Genomic DNA, 25,889 nt, shown 5'->3' with positions numbered 1-25,889 from the left:
AGGTGGTTAGGTGGGGGGTGGTTTGGAGTTTTAGATATGGATGACATGTATTGTGCTATTGTACTGAGTTGTTTCTTTGCTATATGGTCATCAACAAAAATTATTTTACTTAAATATAACCTGGCCATTCATGTCCATGACCTACCATGCTTTTCTGTTTTTTTGGCCATGAGAATGTTCCTAGGTCATTGACCTTGTTGAAAATCTCCACCAGTTTTAAGAATATTTGATATAGCTTCCTTCTAACTTCTGCAGTAAGTTTGGTAAAATGTTAGTGGTTTACATCATTTACAATTTGATATTTAAGAAATGTTCATGCAGCCACCAAGCCTACTTGACAGCCTGTGGAAAATGCTATTCTCTAGCAGCCATGGATTTGTTGCTGAGATGCAGAGCAAATTAAGCAGCTTCACACTGTTTCCTCCCGAGATGGAGATTTTAATTTTACGATTCAACAATTCTTCTGAATCTTAATTCAGCATCTTAATCCTGATTTTTAATAGAAGGGCAATAGTGCCAGTGACCAGGACCAGCTCAGCCATTTTACCAGGTGAGGCTCTGGCTCAGGGTGCCCTGGCCACTGGGCTCACTGCCACTACCAAAGCCGCCTCCTACCCTTCTCTCTTGGTCCAGCGTTTCTCCAGCAATTTCCTGTTGGTGGGATGCAGCAGAGGGAAGGACCCAGGGTTGGCAGTAAGCAGCTTTCTGTGCGTGCTGTTGCTACCACAAACAAGGTAATATTTAGAGGGCCACGGGGGAAGGAGAAAGGAGCAATGCTGGACTAGGGGTTTAAGAGAAGGGGAGAAAGCTTAAGCTTTGGGGGGCTGTCATTGAAGTTGGCTCAGGGGCACCATAACCGGCCCTGCCGGTGTCGAGCTGTTGGATATTCAGCCCAGGGTAAGGCAAAGTGTTTTGACAGCTGACCTTTGTCAGCTAAGGTGCAATTGTCAACTTTGGCTGCAGCCCTGGAAACTTATCAGGTTATGCTAAGGGCAGATCTTGAGTATCTCTTGCAACATGGAGGAGATATTAAGCTAATGAAAGGAAAGTTTGATATTACTGTGCTACGAGTAGGTTATTTCTTGTCACCAGGGGAAAAAAAGCAGTTGCTGAGAGCACAGTAACTCCATTGTTCTAGAAAACCTGCATATGCTGATATTTTCCAAGAAGAAATGTTCAGACTTTGGTATACTTGGTCTGTGTGTGCATAATTTGTGTTATCGTCCTGGCAGTAGTCTAGCATTTAAAAGCAACTTTATCCTTAAATAATTTTTATTATGAGCAAATATAAACAAACAGATCCAATACTCCTTACAACAGAACCAAAGCTCAACCATTTTAAAAGTATAACCTCCCACCCACCCTCCCATCCCTCCCCCCCTTCCCCTCCCCCCATCCGGAGTCCCACAGCGACTCGCACTAATATAAAAGGCACATAGTTTAAGCACATGTTCGATAGTTCAAAATCCGGCTTCTGGCCACAGGTGTTATAGTATTCCAAAAAGGTTCCCAGATAGCCATGAAATGGAGACCACGTACTGAGGAAAGGTCCGGAACACTCCAACGTACCCAAGCTAGCAAAGTAATCATCTGGACCCTCCACAAGGAAAGCGTGGGAACTGTTGGCTCCAACCAGTACAATAAGACACATTTAAGAGCAGACAAAATTGCCCATCGCAGAAAGACCCTAGCACCAGGTTGTCTAGGGTGATGAGAAGGTGAAGCTCCGAAAAGTAGCTCTGGTGAGGGACGTACTGTCATCTTTCAGATGTGTCCAATGAAAGCAAATAAGCTGGTCCAAAAGGTCTGAACAGCTGGGCAAGACCAAAACATATGGCCGAGAGTGGCTTCCAGGTGTCCACATGTTGCACAACAGGGGGAAGGGCGAAGCTTGGCTCGGTACGCCCACTTAGGTGAAACAAATAATCGAAACAGCAATTTATATTGCATTTCCCAAAAAATATATGTATTTCCTTAAAGAAGGCAATCGAGTTACAGCAGTTGAAATAGTATCATCAAGCAGTATAACATTAAGATCCTGTGCCCAGGCGATCTGATATTTAGCATAATCAGGCAATGAGGTCTCATCTTTCAAGTAACGATGATGAAATTTAAGAGGCACCAGCATTTGGGCATCTAACGTATAGGCCACAGACAATATTTCACATCTAGCAGTACCCAAATTAGATCGCTGAAGGGAATTCACATAATGATGAATCTACAAATATGCGAACCAATCCCTATCAGTCAGGTTATAATCTCTACACAACTGGGCAAAGGATTTAATGGTACCATCCCGATGAACTAAATGAAACAAATATATCAACCCCTTAGTTTCCCAATAAGTGAACCGTGAGACCCCCATTCCAGGCATAAAACATCTGTTAAAACAAATAGGCAAGAAGGGGGATTAAAAGCAACTTTTAAGTTTTCGGTGGTATTATGCACACTTGGGGTAGTTCTATAAAGTGGACACTAACATTTACCCACCAATTTAAAACGATGGCACATATTTGCCAGAAAGCAGCCTAAATGCTGTTTTGTAAATATGTGTAGATCAGAAATAAAATGTGTTTTTCAGGTAGTTATATACTTAAGTGGAGCAGGGGTGAGACTCGCCAGCATTTAAGTACCAATAGTCACACCACCTCTATGGCTGACATAAGTGCTCCACTTCAATGAAGAGGTCTATACCAACTGTTATTAATCGTATTTGTTCATATTTTTTAATGTATTTTTCAAATGTGATTACTGTATAATTACTAAGTAATTATTATGCAGGAAAAGGCCTCAGAATCAAAGAGTACTACGCTTTATTGTCACATCGACTTGCACTATCAGCGTAGACACTATGCATATAGTTACTCCATACGTCAATCACTGGCCAAAAACCTGCTCATTATGTTCTTACTAGTTAATTCTTTTATCATATCATTTTTGTACTTTTCATGATACTAACTTGTAACTATTAACTAATCTCATATTTTTAACTATAGACTGCTTCAAAGATTTGAAAAAAAGCCAACAGAACATTACTTATCTCCAGTATTATATTTCTTTTTCTTTTTTCAATCTTCTGTTTTAGCTGTGCCGTGTCGGGCTATCTGGGCCAGGGTAGGGATTATTCCACGTCCCGGAACCAAAGCCGACGCGGCTAGCGTTTCGCAGACCGTTAGTCTGTCCGCTGCTTCAGGGCCAGTTACAAGGCACAGTAATATCTCTTCCTCCTCCGCTGCTTCCCGGGCTGTGCTGCCCATCTCAGGCCAGGACTCCCGCTCCGCACTCCAGCCGCTGTTCGGCCATCTTCCAGGCCCGCCGCCGGCGCTTAGTAATTATGCGGTAATCACGTTTGAAAAATACATTAAAAAAATATGAAAAAAAATACAATTAATAACAGTTGGTTTAGACCTCTTCATTGAAGTGGTTCATTTGACAGTTTCTGTATATTGATTGTTAGCACCACTTAGTTAGGATTTTCCTAAGATTATACGCTAATCGATGACATAAGTGCTCACCATAACCTAATTTATAGGCATATATATACCCAGTTAGGCTACTATTCTATAAAGCATAGTGGGTGCTACTTTTCTACATAGAATAGGTGACTCATAGGCACCTACTGTGCACCTAAATATAACTGTAGAATGACTCCCATACTGCCTTTGGAGAGCCAACTGCCCAGATAGCTGGCAATATTTAACTGCTGTCCATATAATAAAGCAGTTTAATTTAGGCCATCAAAAAATGAGTATCATCGCTGTACATAAACAGCTCAGCAGTCATATGTATATATTTGGCACCACTGACAATAACATGAATGTCTTAAACGCTATGGGCAGTGTTTTAAAAAAGAGTGATTGCAGGATTTGCTTATTGACCTCAAAATATTCACTACCTGTTGGGGGTTCCATGATCATCCTAACTGGGACATTTGTGTGTTATGAGTACATGCAAATGTGTGAATCAGGTTGAGTTTACTTTTAAGTTTGGACAGGAGTCTTCCAGCTGAGAGCAGGCAAAGGGGAGAGCGGCAGCTGCCGGCTTAGCTCATTCTGGGCTTCCCCTGCCAGCTCCGGAGACCCAGCTGATCAAGGCGGCTGTGAAGCCACGATCAGCTGATTGGGCTTCCCCTGCCAACTCCTTATTTATTTATTCAATTTTCTATACTATTCTCCCAGGAGAGCTCAGAACGGTTTACATGAGTTTATTCAGGTACTCAAGCGATCTGTCCCAGTGGGCTCACAATCTATCTACCTGGGGCAATGGGGGGGGGGGATTAAGTGACTTGCCCAGGGTCACAAGGAGCAGCGTGGGTTTGAACCCACAACCACAGTATGCTGAGCCTGTAGCTTCAACCACTGCGCCACACTCTCCTGCACCGCGAATCAGCTGAGCTGGCAGCCACTGCTCTCCCCTCTGATGGCTCTCAGCTGATGGTGGCTACAAAGCTGCCATCAGCTAAGCAGAGAAGGACAGCTAGCTGAAGGCTGGGTTTGTTTGTTTTTGGTTTTTTTTAGAGGGGCGCAGCTTTTGTGCGTGTGTTTGAGCGCATAACAAAATTGTGATGCTATAAAGGGGGGGGGGCCCTTTCATGCATCACAAGGAAAGCTCATTAGAATACTAATGGGCTCCTTGCAGTGCATTTGCATAGGATTCTTAGTGGCTGCTATGAGGATTGGTAGCAGCTGGGTAGAACCCTTTTGAACATCAGGAGGAGAGTTTCTGTGCTAATAAGACTAGTCTTAACGAGTCTTACTAGCACAGAAACCTTTTGAGCATCGGGGCCTAAATGTTTGCTATGCACATGCAGTGGAAGTAATGTTCTCCTAAATATCTATCATTTAACCTGTGTAGCAAGTAGAGAATGACACGGGGACAAATTTGTCCCTGTCCCCACAGGAACTCAATTTCCATGTCCCGTACCTGTGAATTTTGTCACTGTCCCTGTCCCATTCTTGTAAGTTCTGTCTTTTAACCACACAAGCCTTTAACACTTACGATTTTAAAGTATTTGAGGCTTGTGCAGATGAGGACGGAGCTTGTAAGAATGGGGCAAAGACAGGAAAAGAACTCGTTGGGATGGGGCAGGAAAACAAGTTCCCGCAGGGATGGGGAAAAATTTGTCCCCATGTCATTCTCTAGTAGTGAGCACTAGTAGTAGACTCTTCTGGCAGCGGTTTTTTTGTCTATTGTAGCATTTACCTTCTGGAACAAATACTCCTGATAAATGTGATTCAAAAGCTGAAGACTGCTGGTTTGCTTATGCTAAAGTTAGGAGTACAGCATGACAGGGAAGTCTTGACAGATTAAAACCTTTTATAGTGGAATAAACAGACGGGCTGCCAAGTGCTCGCTCTCTCTTTGGGGTGATGTAATCTGGGAAATGCAGAAATAGTCTCCTTCAATACCTTTTTGGGAGCTTTGTCATAACTGCAGTCTGCAGGAATTTTGGATGTCAAGGCTCAGCTGAAGTGGAGCCCAAGCTCACTCTGATTTTATAAATGAACGACATCATATCCAGTGAAATATGCTAGAGCAGTTGTGGGCGGCCACAGTCCTCGAGGGACACCCTTTTGAGTTTTCAAAATCTCAACATTAAATATGCATGAGATTGATTTGCATGTACTGCTTCCATTGTATGCAAACAGATTTTCAAGCATATTCATGGTGAAAAACTGATTGAACTGTGGTTGCCTACCCATGGGCTAGGAGATGTTTTCCCACTCTCTTTTTTTTTTTTTTTTTTTTAATTCTTTATTGATTTTTCAAACTACAAATGCACAATAAATGATTCACATATTTGCACATTACATAATAAGCGCAACAAAACTTACAAATACTACTGCATACTGAAATTTCCCCCACCCTCCCAGCTAATAAACAAATATAATAAAACCTTCATGAAATTATTCATAAAATCCTTGAATCAATTCCAATTCTATTCCCTTCCCTAACCGCCCCCCAGGATGTATATGTTTATTTGACTATAAAATTAAATTAATATTCCTCTTTACTATATTTAGCCAATGGCTCCCAAGCATCCATAAAATTATTAAAACGTCCCTGTTGTTTTCCCACTCTTAACAACTATCACCATCTTCTGCAGACTGATGTGTCTAGTCTCCCCCATCTTTCCAAGTACCACTACTTATCATTTATATAGCGCTGAAAGGCATACACAGAGTGGTACATTATGACGTTTCTAGATGGTCCCTTGGAAGAGCTTACAATCTAACTTGGACAGACAGACAGACTGCTCTGCTTATTCAACCAGTAACCCTAAGAACTATATAGTTTTCCAATTCTTTCATTATGTAAGATTGTATTGTTGACTTTGATTGTAACCTCTTCGCTGATTGTCCAGTGCTTCTTGCTGTAAACCGCCTCGAACTTCCATGGCTTTGGCGGTATATAAGAATAAAATTATTATTATGATATATAGGGTTGGGGATGCAGAACCCAAGGTAAGAGGAGTTAGGAGTCAAAAGCATTCTCAAAGAGGTGGGCTTTTAACTGGGCCTTGAACACTGCCAGAGACGGAGCCTGCCGTAGGGGTTCGGGCAGCTTGTTCCAAGCATACGGTACAGCAAGGCAGAAGGGATGGAATCTGGAGTTGGAAGTTGAAGAGAAGGGCGCAGATAGGAGGGACTTACCAGCTGAGCGGAGTAGTATGTAATGCACAGGTGTCAAACACTAGGCCCGCCTAGCTGTTTTCATTGCCACACCTGGGTATTTTATCTTCTGGCCGGCTCCCTTCTCCTTATTTCCGCAGTGTGCTCAAAGCTGCAGGCAGTGTCTCCTTGTGCGTCCTGCGCCTCATCCGGAAGCATTCCCTCTGACGTTGCAACGTCAGAGAGAAGGCTTCCGGTTCAGCGCAGGACGTACTTAGGAGCCGCCGCCTGTGGCTTTGAGCACACTGTGGAAATGAGGAGGAGGGAGCCGGCCAGAAGATATACTGCTTGAAAGCTATGGAAGTAATTTCCAGCACAGGGCAACAATCTGTCAAAGCCTGAATGGGAACAAGAGGTTCTGGCTGGCCTGATCACCTTTGGACATATTCTCAGAACTTACTTGATCTCCCAAGGCTGTATTTACACAGAAGACATAAGAGCAAAGGTACCTGGGGAAGACCCTCATTCTTCTAATGAAGCCCTCTCCCCTTCCCCCCAGATTTGAACACGTGGAACATCAATGGCTACTAGGATTTCACGACTCATAGCCTAATCCTGATTCTAATGAAGTACAGAAAAGATTATGGAAAGCCTGCGCCTGTGTAGTTTAATTTTGTAGTTAACCATTTTGTGTTAATAAGATTATATTGTGTGTGTATATATGAAAAATGAATGGAATAAATGGTGTTACAATTAGTATTACTGTGAGGGTGGGGTCTGTGGCGGGGTCTGGTCCGTGACTTAGCCTGTCTTTTTGATTTCGGCCCCTTGATGTGATTGAGTTTGACACCCCTGAAGTAATTCAACCCACAGATCCACCCATGCAACCTCTGCTGTATTGGATGGAAGTTTTGCTCTCCTTCAGCTATGTTGTACAAGCTGGAGGCCAGTACCAGAGCTGCCTCCTATCCCATATGACTACCATAGGTCTGCAGCACTTGCTTCTGAAGCATCCACATGCTGGGTAGTACCACCAGTCAGCACTCTACTGTATGTGGACAGATATGCTAAAATGTATAAATTACTTATTAGTGCATGTTTGCATACATTCTAAACAGAAGGTTTCATATCTCATTTTGAGAAGTTGTAGCCCTACAGCAGGGGTGTCAAAGTCCCTCCTTGAGGGCCACAATCCAGTCGGGTTTTCAGGATTTCCCCAATGAATATGCATGAGATCTATTAGCATACAATGAAAGCAGTGCATGCAAATAGATTTCATGCATATTCATTGGGGAAATCCTGAAAATCTGACTGGATTGCAGCCCTCGAGGATGGACTTTGACACCCCTGCCCTACAGAAAAAGAATCTTCAAGGCTTTCCACATCCTATTTTTTAACCTTCCTGTCTTGTGCCACTACTCTTCATCTCTCTCCATGCCACACCTAGAACAGTGACACTGACATTGCATGTGACTTTTTTTCTGTGTGGTGCTGGGCTGGTATATTTATGCTGGTCGGTGGTCTTCAGACATTTGAGATCAGGGCAAGTATACAGGCACCACACACGTATTTGTACTGCCAACAGCTTTTCTTTGGGCTGTTTGGAGAGAGACAACTGTGGAACAAGAGGGAACAACTAGCAAGCTGGTTAAAGGGAAGGGTGTAGGCTAATGAACTGGGGACAAATAGATAAAGCTGGTTGGAGGGGACTGGTCTACAGGCATGACAGCCTAGGAAGCAGGGCCAGTGCTGTTATACACAGTGAGCACAGGGCAGAAATGTGGGAAGCACCTGCAAAGCCCACTGGCAAGCCTTGCTTTTTCAGTTTCAAAAAGGCTTAGGGCCCCCTATGGCCTGGTTGCACACCTCTAATAATGGCCCTGCTAGGGACAGAGTATACTGAAAGAGAATGGTAGTGTGGGGGCACCTCCACAAGAAATGCACCATCACTTTTTGTTTCATGGTTCTGCTTCTCTTCTGTTTACAAATAAACTCTGAACAAGTCTAATACATTTTGACAGAGTAGACATTCAGTCACCACTCCTTCTCTTTTTGAGTGTCATTTTCTGATTAATGATTTTGGAGCAGGCACCTGTTTTCACTATTCCAAAGGGATTAGTACATGGAGTAGCTCCAGTAATAGCTTTGGACCAAAGGGATAAGATGGAGGATCAAATTCATTTTTGGAGCTTCTGTATTTAAAGCAAAATTACATGCTTCATGTTCCATGTGGATGTTCAGATGTGTCTATTACTTAATAACACATCAAAGGAAATTAAGAACAGTGGTAGTAGTCCAAAAATTAATTTAAATAGCTGTCTCGTAATCTCTTAACACACATTTACAGGAAAATCATAAGCGATCGGACTCCTACAGCATGTCTAAACTATGGAACCAACTCCCTCCTGCCATCAAGGAAATTGACAACCTATTGCCCTTCCTGAAGGCAGTAAAGACGCTACTGTTCAGGAACCAGCTCGCTCCCGGTCTCAAACTTTAACTGACCGGGACCTGGCACTCCTGAATCTGTTGGCCAATACTGCGCTCTTATCTACTACAGCCATGTAGATACCATTCTGAGACTTTATATAGTTTGTCTACGCTTAGATTCACTAAGGCATGTGTGTTCCTAGTTTCCCCATAGCCTGAAAACTTCTGTGCACATATCCTTGTAACATGTTCTGGGCTCCTGGGGAGGACAGGCTATAAAATTAAATAAATAAATAATTGACTCGCCAAATCTGATTGGTCTGTATTGACTAATTCATGGCCAGTTCAAGGGTATCTATCTGATGCTGCAGTAGAACCTTTAGCCATTCTCCCTCCTCCCCTATAGTTCATTATCTCTTCTTCCCAACCCAGCCTCTTCTCTCCCTTTACTATCCACCTGCTACGGCCACCCTAGATCCATCAGGCACAGGTGGGTCTTGAGCATAGGCCCACACTAGCTCTGTAGCATCCTGGCCTTTGCTGCATTGCAAACTTTTTATTGGAGCTGAAAGACTCCACACTGTGGTTCCTGCAGGTTTAAAGTGCTGTTCTCCTTCTACTCCACTACTCTAGGCAAGCACCTGGTGTGCCTAATGGAAAGGCTGCTGTGGTCACAAATTGTATTGTACAAGGTCTGGTCATGCCTGGACCATCCTAGGCACCAAGTTTAGGAGACTGGGCATACTGTGCTGCCCTTTTCTAAGTCTGGATCCACAAACAGGTGAGCCTGATAGGGAAGAGAGGTGTAGTTTTTCCTGCAGTGACAGCCCTGAATTCTCTCTCTCCCATACATAAAGTGAGAAGTTTATTTGTGACATTTTTGAACTTAGCTCTGTATGGTTCTGTCACGGAATTGCAGAGATTTATTCTCATGTTCAAAAGTGCTTGTAAGTAAAAATTATGTAATCGACATAAGCTAGAATTTTCTTGATGAGTACAAATAAATATTCCTGCGTCCTAGTCAAGACAGTGATGTACCTTGTAGATTTGACACTCGGGGCCAGTCATTTTTTTAACATACCTCCTCCTCTATATGAAAAATTTATTTTTAGTAATAATCCACAAGTCGCACAAGAGGGTATCTATGAAAAGGCTGCATCTTAAACAGTGCAGTGAGCACTAGACAATCAGTATACCCATTGTAAAACTAAACAATCCAGATTAATATAGATTGATACTGCACAATCTATGCTAACAGTGGACCATATCTTTTTCATGAACACATAAGTAACCATAAACTAAAAATAGAAATAATAATAATAATAACTTTATTTTTGTATACCGCCATACCCAGGGAGTTCTAGGCGGTTCACATCAATTAAACAAAACTTAATAAGAAATTACAATAAACTATCTTTACAAGTAAAGAAGGTATTGGAACAAAATTAACAAGAAATTACAATTGATCATGGTTACAGTTGATCATAATTACAGGCAATGAGGTGATAAAGATGGGCATGCGAGGGGGGGGGAATGAGTAGGTCATTGGAGTTAGTGAGATGGGGGAGGTCAAAAGAGGGGGGAGGGGACCGGGAGAGTTGGGTCGTTTGAGGGAGGGGAGAGAGAAATGGAAGAGATGGGATTAGGGATATTGAGCGTGGAATAAATGCGTTTTGAGTGTTTTTCGGAAATCAAGGTAGGAGTGGGCCTTGAGCAGAATTTGGGCAAGCCAAGTGTTCTGTTTGGCTGCCTGGAAGGCGAAGGTTTTGTCGAAGAACCTTTTGAGGTGACAAAGTTTTAGGGAGGGGAAGGCGAAAAGATTGATTCTGCGGGAGTTCTTTTTGTTGCAGTTCAGGATGAAATGAGGGGTGAGGTAGCTTGGAGATAGCCCAAAGACAGTTTTGTAACAGAAGCACGCGAACTTGAATAGGATTCTAGATTCAAGGGGTAGCCAATGTAGTTTGTGGTAAAAAGGGGTGATGTGGTCCCATTTGTTTAAGCCAAATATAAGGCGAATGGCGGTGTTCTGGATAAGTTTCAGTCTCCTGATGGTTTTCTTCGTGGTGGCCAGATAAATGATGTTGCAGTAGTCTAGGATGCTGAGAATGGAGGATTGAGTCAACAGGCGGAATGAGGTGTCGTCGAAGTATTTTTTTATGGTGCGTAGTTTCCAAAGAACTGAAATGCATTTCCTGACCGTGATATCAGTATGTTTTTCCAGGGATAGATGTTTGTCTAGGGTGACTCCCAATACTTTTAAGGTTTGTTCGATGGGGAAGGCCATACCTTTCACTTGGATTGTGGTGTCTTTGATTTTGTCGTTGGGGGTAGCTAGGAAGAATTTGGTTTTGTCAGAATTTAATTTTAGTCTGTGGGATAGCATCCAGAGTTCTATCTGAGTAAGTGAGCTTGAAAGAGAGGTGAGCAACTCTGGAGTGAAGCTGGTTAGTGGGATGACTATTGTAATGTCATCTGCGTAGATGAAGAATTTGAGCTTGAGGTTTTGCAGGAGGTTTCCCAGGGAGGTGAGGTAGATGTTAAACAGGGTGTGGGAGAGGGGGGAGCCCTGTGGGACCCCACAGGCATTATCCCAGCTGTATGAGAGGGAGTCATTCTTGAATACCCTGTATGATCTATTTTTTAGAAATCCGCTGAACCAATTGAGGACTTGGCCAGAGATGCCGATGTAGGCAAGGCAGTCTAGGAGGATGGAGTGGTCTACGAGGTCGAATGCACTGCTAAGATCAAGTTGTACTATCAAGGCGCTAGTGCCCTGGCTGAAAAGTGAATGAAGGTGGTCGAGTAGAGCGGCAGTGATGGTCTCGGTGCTGTAGTCCTGGCGGAAGCCTGATTAGTTGTCATTTAAGATACTGAATTTTTCTAGGTATGTGGTGATTTCGGCATTAACTAGCCCTTCAGCTATTTTGGTGAACAGCGGGATGCTCGCAATTGGTCTGTAGTTAGACGGGGTGTTGAGTGGCTCTTTTGTGTTTTTTATAATAGGGGTTATTATTATATGGCCTTGTTCTGCCGGGAAATTTCCTGTGGATAGTGAACTGTTTATCCATGCCAACATATTGGCTTTGAAATGAGTTGGTGCAGTTTTCATGATGTTTGGGGGGCAGGTGTCCAGTCTGCAGAAGGCTTTGGTGTATTTATTGTAATATTTATTGAAGGTTTGCCAGTCGATGGTAGTAAAGTGGTTCCAGCTTAGGTTCGTTCTGGATCCAGAGTCAGGTTTAGATGTGTCGGAGTCTACGAGTATAGGAAAGTTTCCATGGGGATTGGTTGAGGATGTTATCGAAGATCTTAGATTTTGTACTTTGGAATTAAAGAAATCTGCTAGGGTGTCGGAGGATAAAGTGGGTTCTTCATGGTTGTCGATGAGTGTCTCGAGGTTGTAGAGGTCGTTGACCAGTTTAAAAAGGTTTTTACTGTTGGTGGAGATGTTACCAATTTTGCGGGCATAAAAGTCTTTTCGTTTCTCCTTGGTGAGGTTTTTATAGTTTTTGAGTTTTAGTCTCCAGGCAACTCTGTGCTCCTGGGTACTGGACTTAATCCATAGTCTTTCTGATTTTCTTAGGTCCTTTTTTATTAGTAGCAACTCTGCGTCGAACCAGCCTTCTAGATTTGAGGATCTGATTCTGCGGGATTTTAAGGGGGCTATTTCATCTAGGATGTTAGTGCTGTCTTTGATCCAGGAGGTCATGAATAGTTCTGTTTCTTCGTTTTGGTTTTTGATAGTCTCATAGCGGGACCAGAATTCTTCAGGGTCGATCTTCCCTCTAGTAGTGTGAGTTTTTTTGGTTCTTTTGTTATTTTTGTAAGAGGGTTGTTAGTAATCAATGGAGAAGTTACAAAGTCTGTGATCGGACCATAGGGAGTCTGTCCAGGTATCCTGATTCCAATGGAATTTAGGGTGGGTTGGCGTATTGGTGGAGAATGTCACCAGGTCCAGCTGATGGCCTCTTAGGTGAGTTCTGATTGGAGGGGGTATGAAGTATCTGAGTTGGGAGATGAGTGACAAAAAGTCAGATGTTTCTGGTTGGTCTGTTAGCTCTAAGTGAATATTGATGTCACCACATAATAGGTTGTAAGGATTTGCTAATGAGTTAGTCAGTAGGAATTCCGCGAAGTCTTCTTTGGCTAGTTTCCATTTTTTGGGTGGGACATAGAATAGGGTGATGGTCAGGGGGGAGGCTAGGGACTTTGAAGTTAGTGAGACCGATAGTAATTCTAGGTTAGGGGAGGATTTGGAACTCCGAACAGTGCAATTTAAGTGGTCTCCAAATATTATTGCTAATTCTCCTCCCCTTCCCCAGGATCTGGCAAGGGATAGAATCTTGAAGCCTGGGGGAAGGCAGTCTTTGATAATTATGTCATCGTCTGATAACAACCAGGTTTCTGTGAGTAGAACAAGGTCTGGGTTAGATTCATTCAGCCAATCTTTGATCAGTAAGGATTTGTTCCTCATTGATCTTATGTTCAGGTAGTAGCCTTGAAGGTTCTGGTAGTTGGTGTGGTCAGTGGGGAAGTGATGGGGATAGGCTACATTTTTTAGAGATCGTTGTTTATTGGTGCGAGGCTTAGTAGGTCTCTGGTGGGGGGGGGGTTTAGGGGTGGATGATCATGTAAGGTATGGTGTCTGAAAGTGGGGTGTTTGGGATTGGTTGCGCGGTAAGTGGTATAGTGAACTGGGATAGGGTTCGCGTAAAGAGGGTCGGATGTGCAGATTCTGATACTGATTAGGTAGAGTAAGAGCAGTACCGTAAATTGCTGAAAGTTAGGTCGTGCCATGGTAGGGCCTGTCTAGCTAAACAGTACGTGGCTGGCTGTACAGAGAGTGTCCAGGCTATTAAGTTTCTCAGGCGACAGGATGGTTGGCAAAATTATTAGTCACACAATGCTGAGGTTACAGTTTGCAAATACCAGTTTCTAGTCTAAGATTGCTGCAGTAGGTATGCAAGGCTACAATGATTTTGCCAGGCTACAGGGTGCTAGCTTGTTGCCAGGCTACCGGATTAAGGGCTACCGTTTGCTACGAAATAGGTAGACAAGTTAAACTGAACCACTAAGAAACCAGACTCTGCATACAATGCAACACCACAAAAATCGTGATTCATGTCCCCTAATACTATGCAAAATGTCATTTTTTTCAAATTTACAGTCACCAATTAACAAATAGAAATAAAACAAAAAATAGAAAATAAAAGATTATGTTGGACTAATACATTTTTCAGCTAGCTTTCCAAGGCACCTCCTTCCTCAGGTCAGTCAGTATACTGCTATTATGATATCCTGTCCTGATCTGAGGAAGGGGGTTTTGGTCTCCGAGAATTAGTCAAAAATATATAGTCCAATAAAAAAGATCACCTTATTTCCATTTTCTATTTATAAACATCAGTGTAGTTACAATACTACTCTGTCATAAAGAAAAATATATTTCTTCTCTTCTTTTGTCATCTGTAGTTTCTGCTTTCCTCATCTTCACACTCTCCTTTCCATCCCGCATCTGCCCACTCCTCTTTCCCATCCAGCCTGTGCCCCTTCTCTTTTTATATGATTCATTCCATCTTTTCCCCTCTCTAGCTTCACTACCTCCCCCCATGCTCTGGCATCTCTCCTTTCTTCCCACCCTATCCCATGGTCTGGCATCTCTTGTCTCCTTCCATCTTTCCCTCCCTTCCTCCCTCACATACTGTTGAACTTCCCCTCTATGCTCTAGCGCAGGGATTTCAAAGTCCCTCCTTGAGGGCCGCAATCCAGTCAGGTTTTCAGGATTTCCCCAATGAAAATGCATTGAAAGCAGTGCATGTACATAGATCTCATGCATATTCATTGGGGAAATCCTGAAAACCCGACTGGATTGCAGCCCTCAAGGAGGGACTTTGAGACCCCTGCTCTAGCATCTCCTCTCCTTCCCTTCCCTTCCTCCCATAGTCTGGCATATCGCTCATCTCCCTTCCTTTCCATAGCCTTCCCTCTCCCTCCCCTGCCCCCAGTAAGATGCAGCATTTCTTCCCCCTCCCCCTCCTTCAGTTTCCTGTCCCCGCAGAGGAAAAGATTCTGGGCTACCAAAGGCAGTATGTTCTGCTGGCTGACGCTGCTGGCAGCCCAAACATGCCAGGCTGCAGTGTGGGGAAAGGAATGGAGCCCCACCCCCTTATGATCTGCACACAGGTGGGGACTGCCCCCACTGTATCATCCTTGGTATACTACCAAGTCAAAATAACATAGATGTAAAAAGCAAGAAAGACTGGCAGACTCATCTAGTCTGACTATTTATTCCTATCCACATTGCCCAGGATATACAATATTTTTCATTTATTATATTTATACCAGTCTATTAAAATATTTCTAGGTGATTTACAAACATATTGTCCCATATTGATTATTGTATTGTGTTATATGTTGATTTATTCAGTTCTACCTTGAAGAAACTTCAAACATTTAGAATGCTGCTATTAGACTTCTTTGCAAGGCACATTGCTATGATCATGTGACAGTTGCATCACTAGCTTACCAGTAAAGCAAAGAATCGGTTACATTTTAAGGCTTTTCGTTTTGGTGAGCCTGACTATTTGTCCAACCTATTCAGTTAGGGCTCTGTGTTCTCTAAATCGGTGTTTCTCAACTCCAGTTGCACTTGGCTGGGGCCTGGGAGCACCAAACATTGGTCATTTAGAGCAGTGTTTCTCAACTCGGTCCTGGAGTACCCTCTTGCCAGTCAGTGAATATGCATGAAAGACATTTGCATGTAATGGAGGCAGTGTATGCAAGTCAAGTTTATGCAAATTCAATGTGGATATCCTGAAAACCTGACTGGCAAGAGGGTACTCCAGGACTGAGTTCAGAAACACTGCTCTAAATGACCAATGTTTGGTGCTCCCAGGCCCCCAGACAAGTGCAACTGGAGGCCACAAGGCACAAAACATTCTATTTTCTATTGCTAATTACCTGAAACATCTTTCCTTTATCTATTCATACCATCTCTTCCTTAAAGTTTCAAAGTTGCTATAAAAACATGGCTTTTTGCCCAGACCTATGAGTTGTGAGATTAATTCTCCAACACCGGTCTACTCTGCCTACATCTTTCTATTCTATAACACATCCCTTGTATTAGGATGATTGTCAATTGCTAGTGTTTCCTCGTCTAATTTTCTTGGTTGATGTGAATGTGGATCTTTCCCAGCATTTTGATGGTGTTCGTTTCTTCTTTCATTTTAGTCTGTAAACCGCTTAGTTCTTCTTGCTCAGTTTTAGCAGTATAGCAGATTCTTAAATTTGCAGCTGCCAGACATACAGTAAACCCTTGCGAATTCGCGGTTCTGGATTTGCGGACTCAGTAATTTGCGGGGGGGGGGGGGGGTTCTTTAAAAAAAATCTCCTTTCATAATTGATCTGTAGTAACAGCTCAGCCCCTCTCCCACTCTCTGGTGCATTGTCCCATCCTTTGCGGTCCCCGCATGCAGATTCCGGGGTTTGCTTTTGCATCTGTCTCCCTGCTCGTGCGCGGCGCCGCTGACTAAGGCAACCGCGAGCAGGTAAGCAGTGCAGCTCGGGCTGGGGGCGAAGGCAGGAAGTGAAAGATTGATGTTGCACTTGTTCTTCCTCCTCTGGGAGACCTGGCCCGGCTCTTGTGGCATCACAGGAAGGGGCTCATATTGCCAACTAACACTTTCGCAGCAACTACAGTAAACCTTTGTGGTTCCGTATACAGTGCAGCTCCTGGACTCCATAGTAACAGCTGTCTCCCTCTCATGCACGGTGCTGCCGACTAAGGCAACCGTGACCAGGTAAGCGGCATAGCTCGGGTCGAGGGCAAAGGCAGGGGGTGCTGAGCTCCAGAAAACCCCCAAACAAAATGGGCAGGGCCGGAGCAAGAGAGGAGGAGGAGGAGGGAGAGTGCCGATTACAATACTCTTCCGATATTCATGGTTTTTCAACATTTGCGGTCACCCCAAGAACGTAACCCCCGCGAATATCAGGAGAGTACTGTAGACCAAGACCACCATTCTTGATCCAACACGTTATTGCCTTTCTTCATTGCAAGCTCTCCTTAACGTCCAGCATCCTTCCCTCCTAAATACAGTCACACTTTCCCATAATAATCCAAATAGCCACAACACCAGCACATCTGTACCTGGCTGTCCAGTAGAGAGTTGCGCGGGGACAGAAATCCCACCCGTCTCCACCCGTACATCCAGCCCCGCAGGATCCCCGCGACCCTAGGGGGCGTCCCCTCGGGATCCCCGTGACCCGAAGGGGGAACCCGCGGGATGCCCGCGGGTGCCACAGGATTCCCGTCGTCCCCGTTCCCGTGCAGCTCTCTACTGTCCAGTCTCCTCTGTTATTGTGGCCATTCTGATGGCTGTCTCAACACTAGCCCACTGAACTATCTTATTAAATGAAAGCAGTGTGTCGGTGTACTGTAATATTTCAATTGTGTATGCAAAGCTTGATTTTGGATGTTTAAATCCCTTTTTTCCTCTTGTTTTGCATACTCCAACAGATAATTATAACACATCTTAATGTCATTTTAGAAGGGTGCAGAAGGGAAGGTCATTTCTAAAAATGTTCTCACTTGGTGTTCCTGTTCTTTATCACAGGGTGTGAGGTTACGCCTGATGTTAATATCTCAGGTCAGAAGTTCAATATCAAACTGCTTATTCCAGTCGCAGAGGGTATGAATGAAATCTGGCTTCGCTGTGACACTGTAAGCTTATTACTGTTGACTGTATGTTTACTTTTATTTCATTTTTGGTTCCAACAAGGTGAACTTTAAGTGATGCCAACTTTTGCCTCCCCCCCGCCCCTTATGTTTCTTTTTTTTTTGCTGTGCAGGAGAAGGAGTATGCACACTGGATGGCAGCCTGTAGGCTAGCTTCAAAGGGCAAGACCATGGCAGACAGCTCATATAACCTAGAAGTTCAAAACATTCTGTCTTTCTTGAAAATGCAGCATTTGAATCCAGATCCTTCATTCATTCCAGATCAGATTTCCACAGACATGAATCCCGAGTGCTTAGTGTCTCCTCGCTACCTGAAAAAGTACAAAAACAAACAGGTATTTGATATGTGCTTTACATTTGACTGAATATTCTTTTTATGATTCAACATGAGTTATTTTGCATTGAAATTCCTCTAAGTAACTTGCTTTTTTTTGTTGTTGTTGTTGAAAATTATTCCATTCTCCTTTTGGATCCTATAGTTTTGCTCTTAGGTCCAGATTCTATAAAAGGTGCCCAACTCGGTTGGCGCCTAGAAAAGCAACACCTACCACATGTCAATCAAAATTAAGTACCATTTGTAGAATCGTGTCTAAATCAACTTAGACACTGGATAGAAACATAAAAAATGACGGCAGAAAAGGGCCACGGCCCGTCCAGTCTGCCCACACTAGTGACCCACCCCCTAACATCCTCCATGAAGAGATCCCACATGCCAATCCCATCTTTTCTTAAAATCTGGCACGCTGCTGGCCTCGCTTAGGTGCCAGTATACCAAGCCAGGGTTTTCTTGGTCTAATATACTGGTGCCTAGCCCATACCCTGCAGTAACCATACCTGCTTTCCGTGTAGGCACCTCAGTGTAGATACTTATCGAGAGGTGATAGGTGCCTATTGGCTAATTATTTTTTTAATTGTTTTTTTAAAATGCTTTTTGGTGGTGTTTTCAATTAACAATGTGAATTAAAAAAAAAAAAAAATTAAGCTAGGTGCTGCCAATTTAGGTGCCTAACTTCAGGGCCTTAATGTGGGTTCATAGACAAAACCGCAGAAGACAAAGGCGAGCGCCAACAACTGAGCGCAAGACGGAGGTGCGCGCCGAAGAAAATGACAGTTTTTAGGGGCTCCGATGGGAGGTTTTGTTGGGGAGCCTCCCCCTTTACTTAATACAGATTGCGGCGGCGTTTTGGGTGGTTTGGGGGGTTGTAACCCCCCTCATTATACTGTAAACTTAACTTTTTCCCTGTTTTTAGGGAAAAAGTGAAGTTTTCAGTAAAATGTGGGGGGTTACAACCCCCTAAACCCCCCACAATGCCCCCACAACGCAGCATGATCTGTATAAAGTAAAGTGGGGGGTTCCCCTCACACACCCCCATCGGAGCCCCTAAAAACAATTATTTTCTTTGGCGTGCGCCTCCGCGCTGCGCTCAGTTGTCGGTGCGCGCCTTTGTCTTCCGCGGTTTTGACCTGACACCCTTAATGTGTGTGCATGCATGTTTGTGTTGCTTTTTTAAATTTGGACACATGCTTGTTCTTAATCTCCTTGCAATATGCAGCATTTACATTCTGCATGTGGAGATGTTCTAATCAGTATTATCACAGCTACCTCACCAATTTATGGTCAAAGATGATGAGTAGCAGGGCACTGTCATCACCAGGGCCAAAATCAAAATGGGAAGCTTAACTTTAACTCTTAAATAGATTTGCAAGATTTACTTGCACTACTGTTTTCAGAGATTAGATCCCCCGTGGAGCAGATTGGACCTAGAATCTTTTTTCCAAAAAAGAAATTATGAAGTTATGCGAATGGGTCACATTAATTGTGCACGGCCAAATGTGCAATTTAATAAACACTGAACCCTGTGTCTCTTTCCAGAAGACTCTCATTGCAGTGCTGGGTGGTTCAGTCCTCTTTTATTAGTCCAGGTGAAGGAGCATATCATGGAGGGGGGGGGGGGGAGGGAGGTGTTCATCACTGGCACTGCTGAGGTCATTTGGGATTGTAGCAGTGGCAACAAATTAGATTAGATTTCAATTGGGTGCAAACTGTTGTAAATGTGTCAGAGTAGCTGTAGGAATCCAGAGTAGTAAGAGAGCCTCCCAAGTCTTTTCATGTGCATAAACTTTCTTCTCTGTAGTGTAAAACTGCATGAAGTTTGATGTGTTGTGGGAGTAGTTTGGAATGAAGGAAATGCAGCCCTAAGGGAATTCATAGAATGCAATCTGCAAGCTTCAGAAAGAGCAGGATTGAGTTAGACTTCAGTATAATGGAGCAATTTTATGCAGATATAGCCACCACAATATAACGGCTGGCAGTTAAGAGGTTCTTATCCATTCCAATTTCACAGTAGTTAAATTTTAAGGACATTTGACATTGCACTCATCCTTGTTTGTAGCCATATGAGTTATAAATTCAGTTCATCTTATTGCTGCAGTTGAATCCTTTTAGGTAATTCTTATGTATGTTAAAGGTAGTATATACAAGTTTTTAAATCATTTCAATAAACCCTAGTTTTGAGGTTCTGCATCTGAATTTGCAACAATCTGTAATATTTCTGTAATAGCAAAAAAAAAAAAAAAAGAGCATAATTGGAAGATTTGATATGAAAACTTTCCTGGCAGAAGTGTAATTTCCCATCAAGCCAACTGTTCATGAAACTGAAGTACAAAATCCTGTTCTCATTGAAAGAATTAGGCTGTCTCTCATAGGTTTAAAGTCTAAAAGGTAGTTGTAGAAGAGGATTATAAATTGAAGCATAGCTTCAAATGTACTGGAAATACTGAACCTGTGGCTTTGAATATGGACAGGTAATGACAGCCTGGTAGTGTTGGGGGATTTGTGTTTAATAATGTAAGCAAATTCTACAATTGAGTTAATGCAGATGGTATTAAAATAAAATCCACTGATAACTATAAACACTTCTGTGAGTAAGTGGTTCTCAGCCTCTGAAATAACTTTTCTACTATGTGTATCCTGTGAATAACTCATACTTTGAAAGAATTTTGTTAGGTCACCCTTTTTATAGAAAATCATACTCTAGTTTGTGTGACAAAACATACTGCTTTAAACTATTAAATCAAAAATACAATTAAAAAAACCAGATACACACAGTATAATAAATCATAACAAAATTAACTCAATAATCTATCCTATCCCTGACTGTTTAGGCAAAAAAAGATAAATAACATAATTACTACTGATAAGCTGAAAATCACTACTAGGCATAAACAATATTGTAAATATACATAAGAGACAAGGCCCTGTTTTTGTGCAGCTTACAAATTTTAGTCAAGGTAGACATATAATCCCAAACCCCTATCCTCCCAGCATATTCAGAAAAGGCTTTCGCTGTCCTCCAAGGACAAAAAAAAAAAATTCCCTCTACTCTGTAACTTATAGGATTTTCCCCTTGGGCAGCAGCAGCAGCATGCCCCCATAGCTGGGCTTGGTTAAATGGCCCCTGCTAATAGCAGAGGAAGGAGGCAGTGTCTCTGCAATCAAAACCAGGAGATGATGGAACCAGCCTCCACCCCGTCCCGTCAGCAGCTCGCAATGCTATGGCTGTCTGGCTAGACTCCCTCTGCCATCCATAAGCTTGACTCAACTGGTGGCATCTTCTCCCACAGCAGAGTACAAGTCCTGAGTGAGTTCAGGTAAACTTCAGATTCACACAGCTACAGAAGTTTGAGAGTCACAAAAGTTTCCTGTACGTATGACTATAGCGAGGAAGAGGAGGAAACCATGTGTTTCTTCCACATTATAGGAGCAAAGTGAACTATTACTTTGGGCATTTTACAAATAAAAAACTTTTAGCTATCAGAAATCTACATATCTTTGTTTTGTTTTGACTTTTTTGGTCTCTAGAAGCTAGTATACCACTGGCTTTTGTCCCTTTTTCAGTATTAGAATTTACTTTGAGGCGCTGCGAAAAGGAATGTGAACAGTGTCTATAATTCCTGTTTTGATCTCTGATATAATGGTATGCATGAGTATTTAAATCTTACATTCAGGTAAGATTTAGGGCTGAACAGCTGTATGGAGGAGGACAAAAATTGGCATTTCCATCAGTGACCACTTGCATGTTTATGCCCAAAGCGCTTTGGAAAGAGTAACTTGTACTTTTCTACCTTTTTTAGAAGTGGTGTGATTGGTGAGGGAAGAGGGGTGCCATCTAGTGGTTAAAAGAAAGACATTACTTTGATTCTACTTGGAAGAAGGCCTGATTGAAAATCTTGAATCTACACAACAGATGCTATTTATGATCATTTTCAATCCAGATTGTTTTAATAGCTGTAGAAAGACTGATATGGCTGGCTTCATTTACATGCCTGTTTTCACTTTGCATCTCCCTCTTTCTAAGGAAATTTGCATGACTTGTGGCTGGACTTGTAGTTGCTGAAAATTGGCTCCCGCCTTTTACTTTGCCATATTTCTCACTGCTTGTTTTTTGTTTTTTTTTCTTTCTTTTTTCCTTTTCTGCTTTTCTTTTCCTTCATTTTCATCTACAGCCAAGCTATGTAAGAGATTTGGTAAGTTAACAGTGAAAGGATTTAAGGCACACACCTACAAGTAAAAAAGCATTCAAGCCATTGGAATGGGGATAGAATGTGAAGAGAGTACATAATTACCTACACTTTGCCAGGAAGCATCTGCCCTTTATAACAAGTTTTAGATCCCCTGGAAAAAAACATTTTGTCATTGGTAAGACTTATAATGTTTAATAAAAGAAAGACCTTTTTATCCCACCCATAACTAATAGTTCTAGGCCAGGGGTGCCCAATACGTCGATCGCTCAGGCAATGGGAGTCGATCGTGGAGCCATGCGGTTCCCCTTCTCTTTTTTCCCTTCCTGACCGGCGTGCAATTAATCCGCCTTGTGGAGAATGCCGGCAAGTCATAATTCCCTTTATTTTTTCCCCTCGTGACTGGCATCCAATTAATCTGCCTCTTGGAGAACACCGGCCAATCAGAGTGCTGGTAGGGTGGGGTTAGAAGGTCGACAGGGGATGGAGCTTTGTGTGTACTACACGAAACAGAAGCAGTGCGCAGGTGTTTGGGAAACCAGGAGAAGCGCTTCCAGCTCTGGGCCATTTGTTGCCTGTTCAAGCCGCCTGTTGTGCTAAGAGCCGAGGTTGGGAATAGTGCTGCCCGATTCAAATCGATTCACTGATTCATTTCGGGTGAATCGATTCGATTCGGTGACTGACCCTAGCCCCCTAAAGCAGGATCAGAAGCGCTGCCTCTTGCTGGCCAGCCGCTGCCACTTCTGCTTTAGAGGGGGAGGGGGGAGGGTCAGTCGGGAAGTGCTGTGGTGTCTGGCTTTCCCCCTGGCCTCCCGCACATCCCTTTGCCTAATTCCAGCAGGGAGCAGCCTGCAGAGAGGATCGTTGGTACTTTAGCGATCCTTGCAGGTTGCCATAGGCCTCAGGAGCTGTCTTCCCTCTGCCGCAGTCCCGCCCCCTCCTCTGATGTCAGAGGTAGGATCGCGGCAGAGGGAAGACAGCTCCTGAGGCCTATGGCAACCTGCAAGGATTGCTAAAGTACCAACAATCCTCTCTGCAGGCTGCTCCCTGCTGGAATTAGGCAAAGGGATGTGCTGGAGGTCAGGGAAGAACACGCAGGCCTTCGGGGTGGGGTGCAGGCCTTTGAGGGGATGGGACAGGCAGGCCTTTGGGGGGGTGAGAGAAAGAATTGGGGAAGTGGAGAAATCGGCGCAATGGCTTGGGGGTGGACAGAGGAAGAGAAAGAAAGACAGGCAGGGAGGGGAGAGTGAAAGAAAGACAAAAATAAAGAGGGGGGCATGGGGAGAGAGAAAGAAAGACAGAAAGAAAAGGGGAGGGGCAGACAGAAAGCAAGAAATATTGGATTTACAGAAGGAAGTGCAACTAGAGACTCATGAAATCATCAGACAAAAAGGTAGGAAAAATGATTTTATTTTCAATTTAGTGATCAAAATGTGTCCATTTTGAGAATTTATATCTGCTGTCTATATTTTGCACAATGGCATCCTTTTACTAAACCATGATAGTGATTTTTAGCGTCGGAAGCTGCGAGGGGCATTCAGCGCAGCTCCCTGTGCTAAAAACCGCTATCACGGTTTAGTAAAAGGGGAGGGGGTATATTTGTCTATTTTTGTATAGTTGTTACTGAGGTGACATTGCATATTTTAAAGTCATCTGCCTTGACCTCTGAAAAAATCCCCAAATACAAATGATTAACATTTTCTCTGCATACAATGTGCTTTGTTTTTTTTAAAATTTGATTGTTGGTAGATCATTTTGACTTGGTCATTTTAAAAGTAGCTTGCAAGCCAAAAAAGTGTGGGCACCTCTGTTCTAGGCCGTAGTAAAATAAAACATAGGAAATAAGAAAGCATACAAACATATACAAATTCATTAAAATACATATTATATATAAAAAGATAACATTACTCATATCAACCCTGCAAACAGCCAGAGTAAAATGAAAAGCCTTTAACACCTACTTAACCCCCTCCCCTTTTTACAAAACGATTGTGCGATTTTTAGCGCTGGCTGCAGCGGTAACAGCTCCGACGCTCATAGAATTCCTTTGAGCGTCGGAGCTGTTACCGCCGTAGCCAGCACTATTTATTTATTTATTTATTTATTGAATTTTCTATACCGTTCTCCCAGGAGAGCTCAGAACAGTTTACATGAATTTATTCAGGTACTCAAGCATTTTCCCCGTCTGTCCCAGCGGGCTCACAATCTAGCTAATGTACCTGGGGCAATGGAGGGATTAAGTGACTTACCCAGGGTCACAAGGAGCAGCGTGGGTTTGAACCCACAACCCCAGGGTGCTGAGGCTGTAGCTTTAACCACTGCGCCATACTCTCCCATACTAAAAACCGCACTACGGTTTGTAAAAATGTGTGTGTGTGGGGGGTGTTAAATTATGATGATCAGGTATTTAACCTCTTAAAAAACAGCATTCCATAATTGAGCCTACAGTAGTATCTAGATATGTTCATCTATGTCTAAAAGTTGTGGTCTACTTGAATGCAATAATTTATCTCTTACTAGGTATAGTTTAAAAATTATGGGGTTCAAAAGGAATGACTCTAGGATGTTCATAAATCCTCCCAGTTTGGTTAGGATCCAGATAGTTTCACATCCCCAGTGGTCTTGGCTGATGGGGCCCTGGAACCCCTTGTTGTACAGGTTTCCAGTCTGTCATCTTACTTATTTAACCTTGGCAAAGAGAGACCAGAAATTGGTGGTTTATTTGGTGAGGGAGTTTTTACTTGAAGATTTCAAATTTTCTTTAATTTTAAATATGAAATTCACAATGAGGTTACAATTGTTAGTATTTGTTATGCAGTTGCAGGATGAACTTTGAATATGAATGTGCTCAGATGAATTCAATAGGGAAAATTCCAGGGTCCATAGTAGTAACTATTCAGAATTCTTCCCAGAACAGAACAGGAGAAGCAAGAGCCTCTCAGGTATGCAACAACAAATGAGGTTAAAAGGGAGTTGCAAAGTTTTAAACAGCAATAAAACTACTGGGCAACAAGCTCAGCACATCTAGTACCAAAGCAGTGTCTCTGAAAATTTCTTCCACCAGTGTGTGTGTTTTTGAAATGGGCTGTGGTATTTCATTTACTTTAACAGCTCTTTTAAGACAGTGGTAGCAGCCATACTGTATCCTCCAAAGCAGGAGTTTACAAACTTGATCTTAGAGATCCCCCATCCAGACAGGAGATATTGCATTGAATATTCACAAGATAAGGGAGGCAGTATATGCAAATTTCTCCATGCATATTTATTATGGTAATCCCCTGCTTTAGAGCAGTGGTTCTCAAAATTGAGGGACAACCAGTCAGTTGGATATCCCTAATAAATATTCAAGAGAAGTTTATCGCTAATAGAGGCAACAGGCATGCAGATCTGTCTTATATTCACATATTCCATTATTTGGGGTGGGGGAGGGAACTTCTGTTATTCTAGATAATGGATGTTCTTTGATAAGTTCTTTGATGATCCAAAAACAGCCATAAGATCAGTAGTTATTTATTCTTGATGTTCTGGGAATTAAGACTTCGATTCAGCAATTGCAAAACATGTCAGCCTTGCATTGTTCATGATTTCTGATTATC

The 25,889-nt window shown here is 42.8% G+C and overlaps 1 protein-coding gene across 7 annotated transcripts in view; it reads left to right on the top strand.

Annotated features, from left to right (window-relative positions):
* The window catches only part of FERMT2 (fermitin family member 2), a 240,951-nt gene that overhangs the window by 192,475 nt on the left and 22,587 nt on the right, over positions 1-25,889 (top strand). For 4 of the 7 annotated variants that reach the window (XM_033951884.1, XM_033951887.1, XM_033951889.1 and 1 more), the window contains 3 exons: positions 17,651-17,757; positions 17,886-18,107; positions 22,279-22,299. In XM_033951884.1, coding sequence (XP_033807775.1) covers positions 17,651-17,757; positions 17,886-18,107; positions 22,279-22,299 — 350 coding nt within the window. Of the gene's footprint in view, positions 1-17,650; positions 17,758-17,885; positions 18,108-22,278; positions 22,300-25,111; positions 25,236-25,889 lie in introns of all 7 variants that reach the window. The other 3 variants (XM_033951886.1, XM_033951888.1, XR_004540114.1) reach the window with 2 other exon arrangements.

The sequence above is a fragment of the Geotrypetes seraphini genome, chromosome 7, assembly GCF_902459505.1.
Source record: "Geotrypetes seraphini chromosome 7, aGeoSer1.1, whole genome shotgun sequence".
NCBI classification, from domain to species: domain Eukaryota; kingdom Metazoa; phylum Chordata; class Amphibia; order Gymnophiona; family Dermophiidae; genus Geotrypetes; species Geotrypetes seraphini.
The sequence above is the reverse complement of the archived record's forward strand: the minus strand, read 5'-3'. Positions and strand labels throughout refer to the sequence as shown.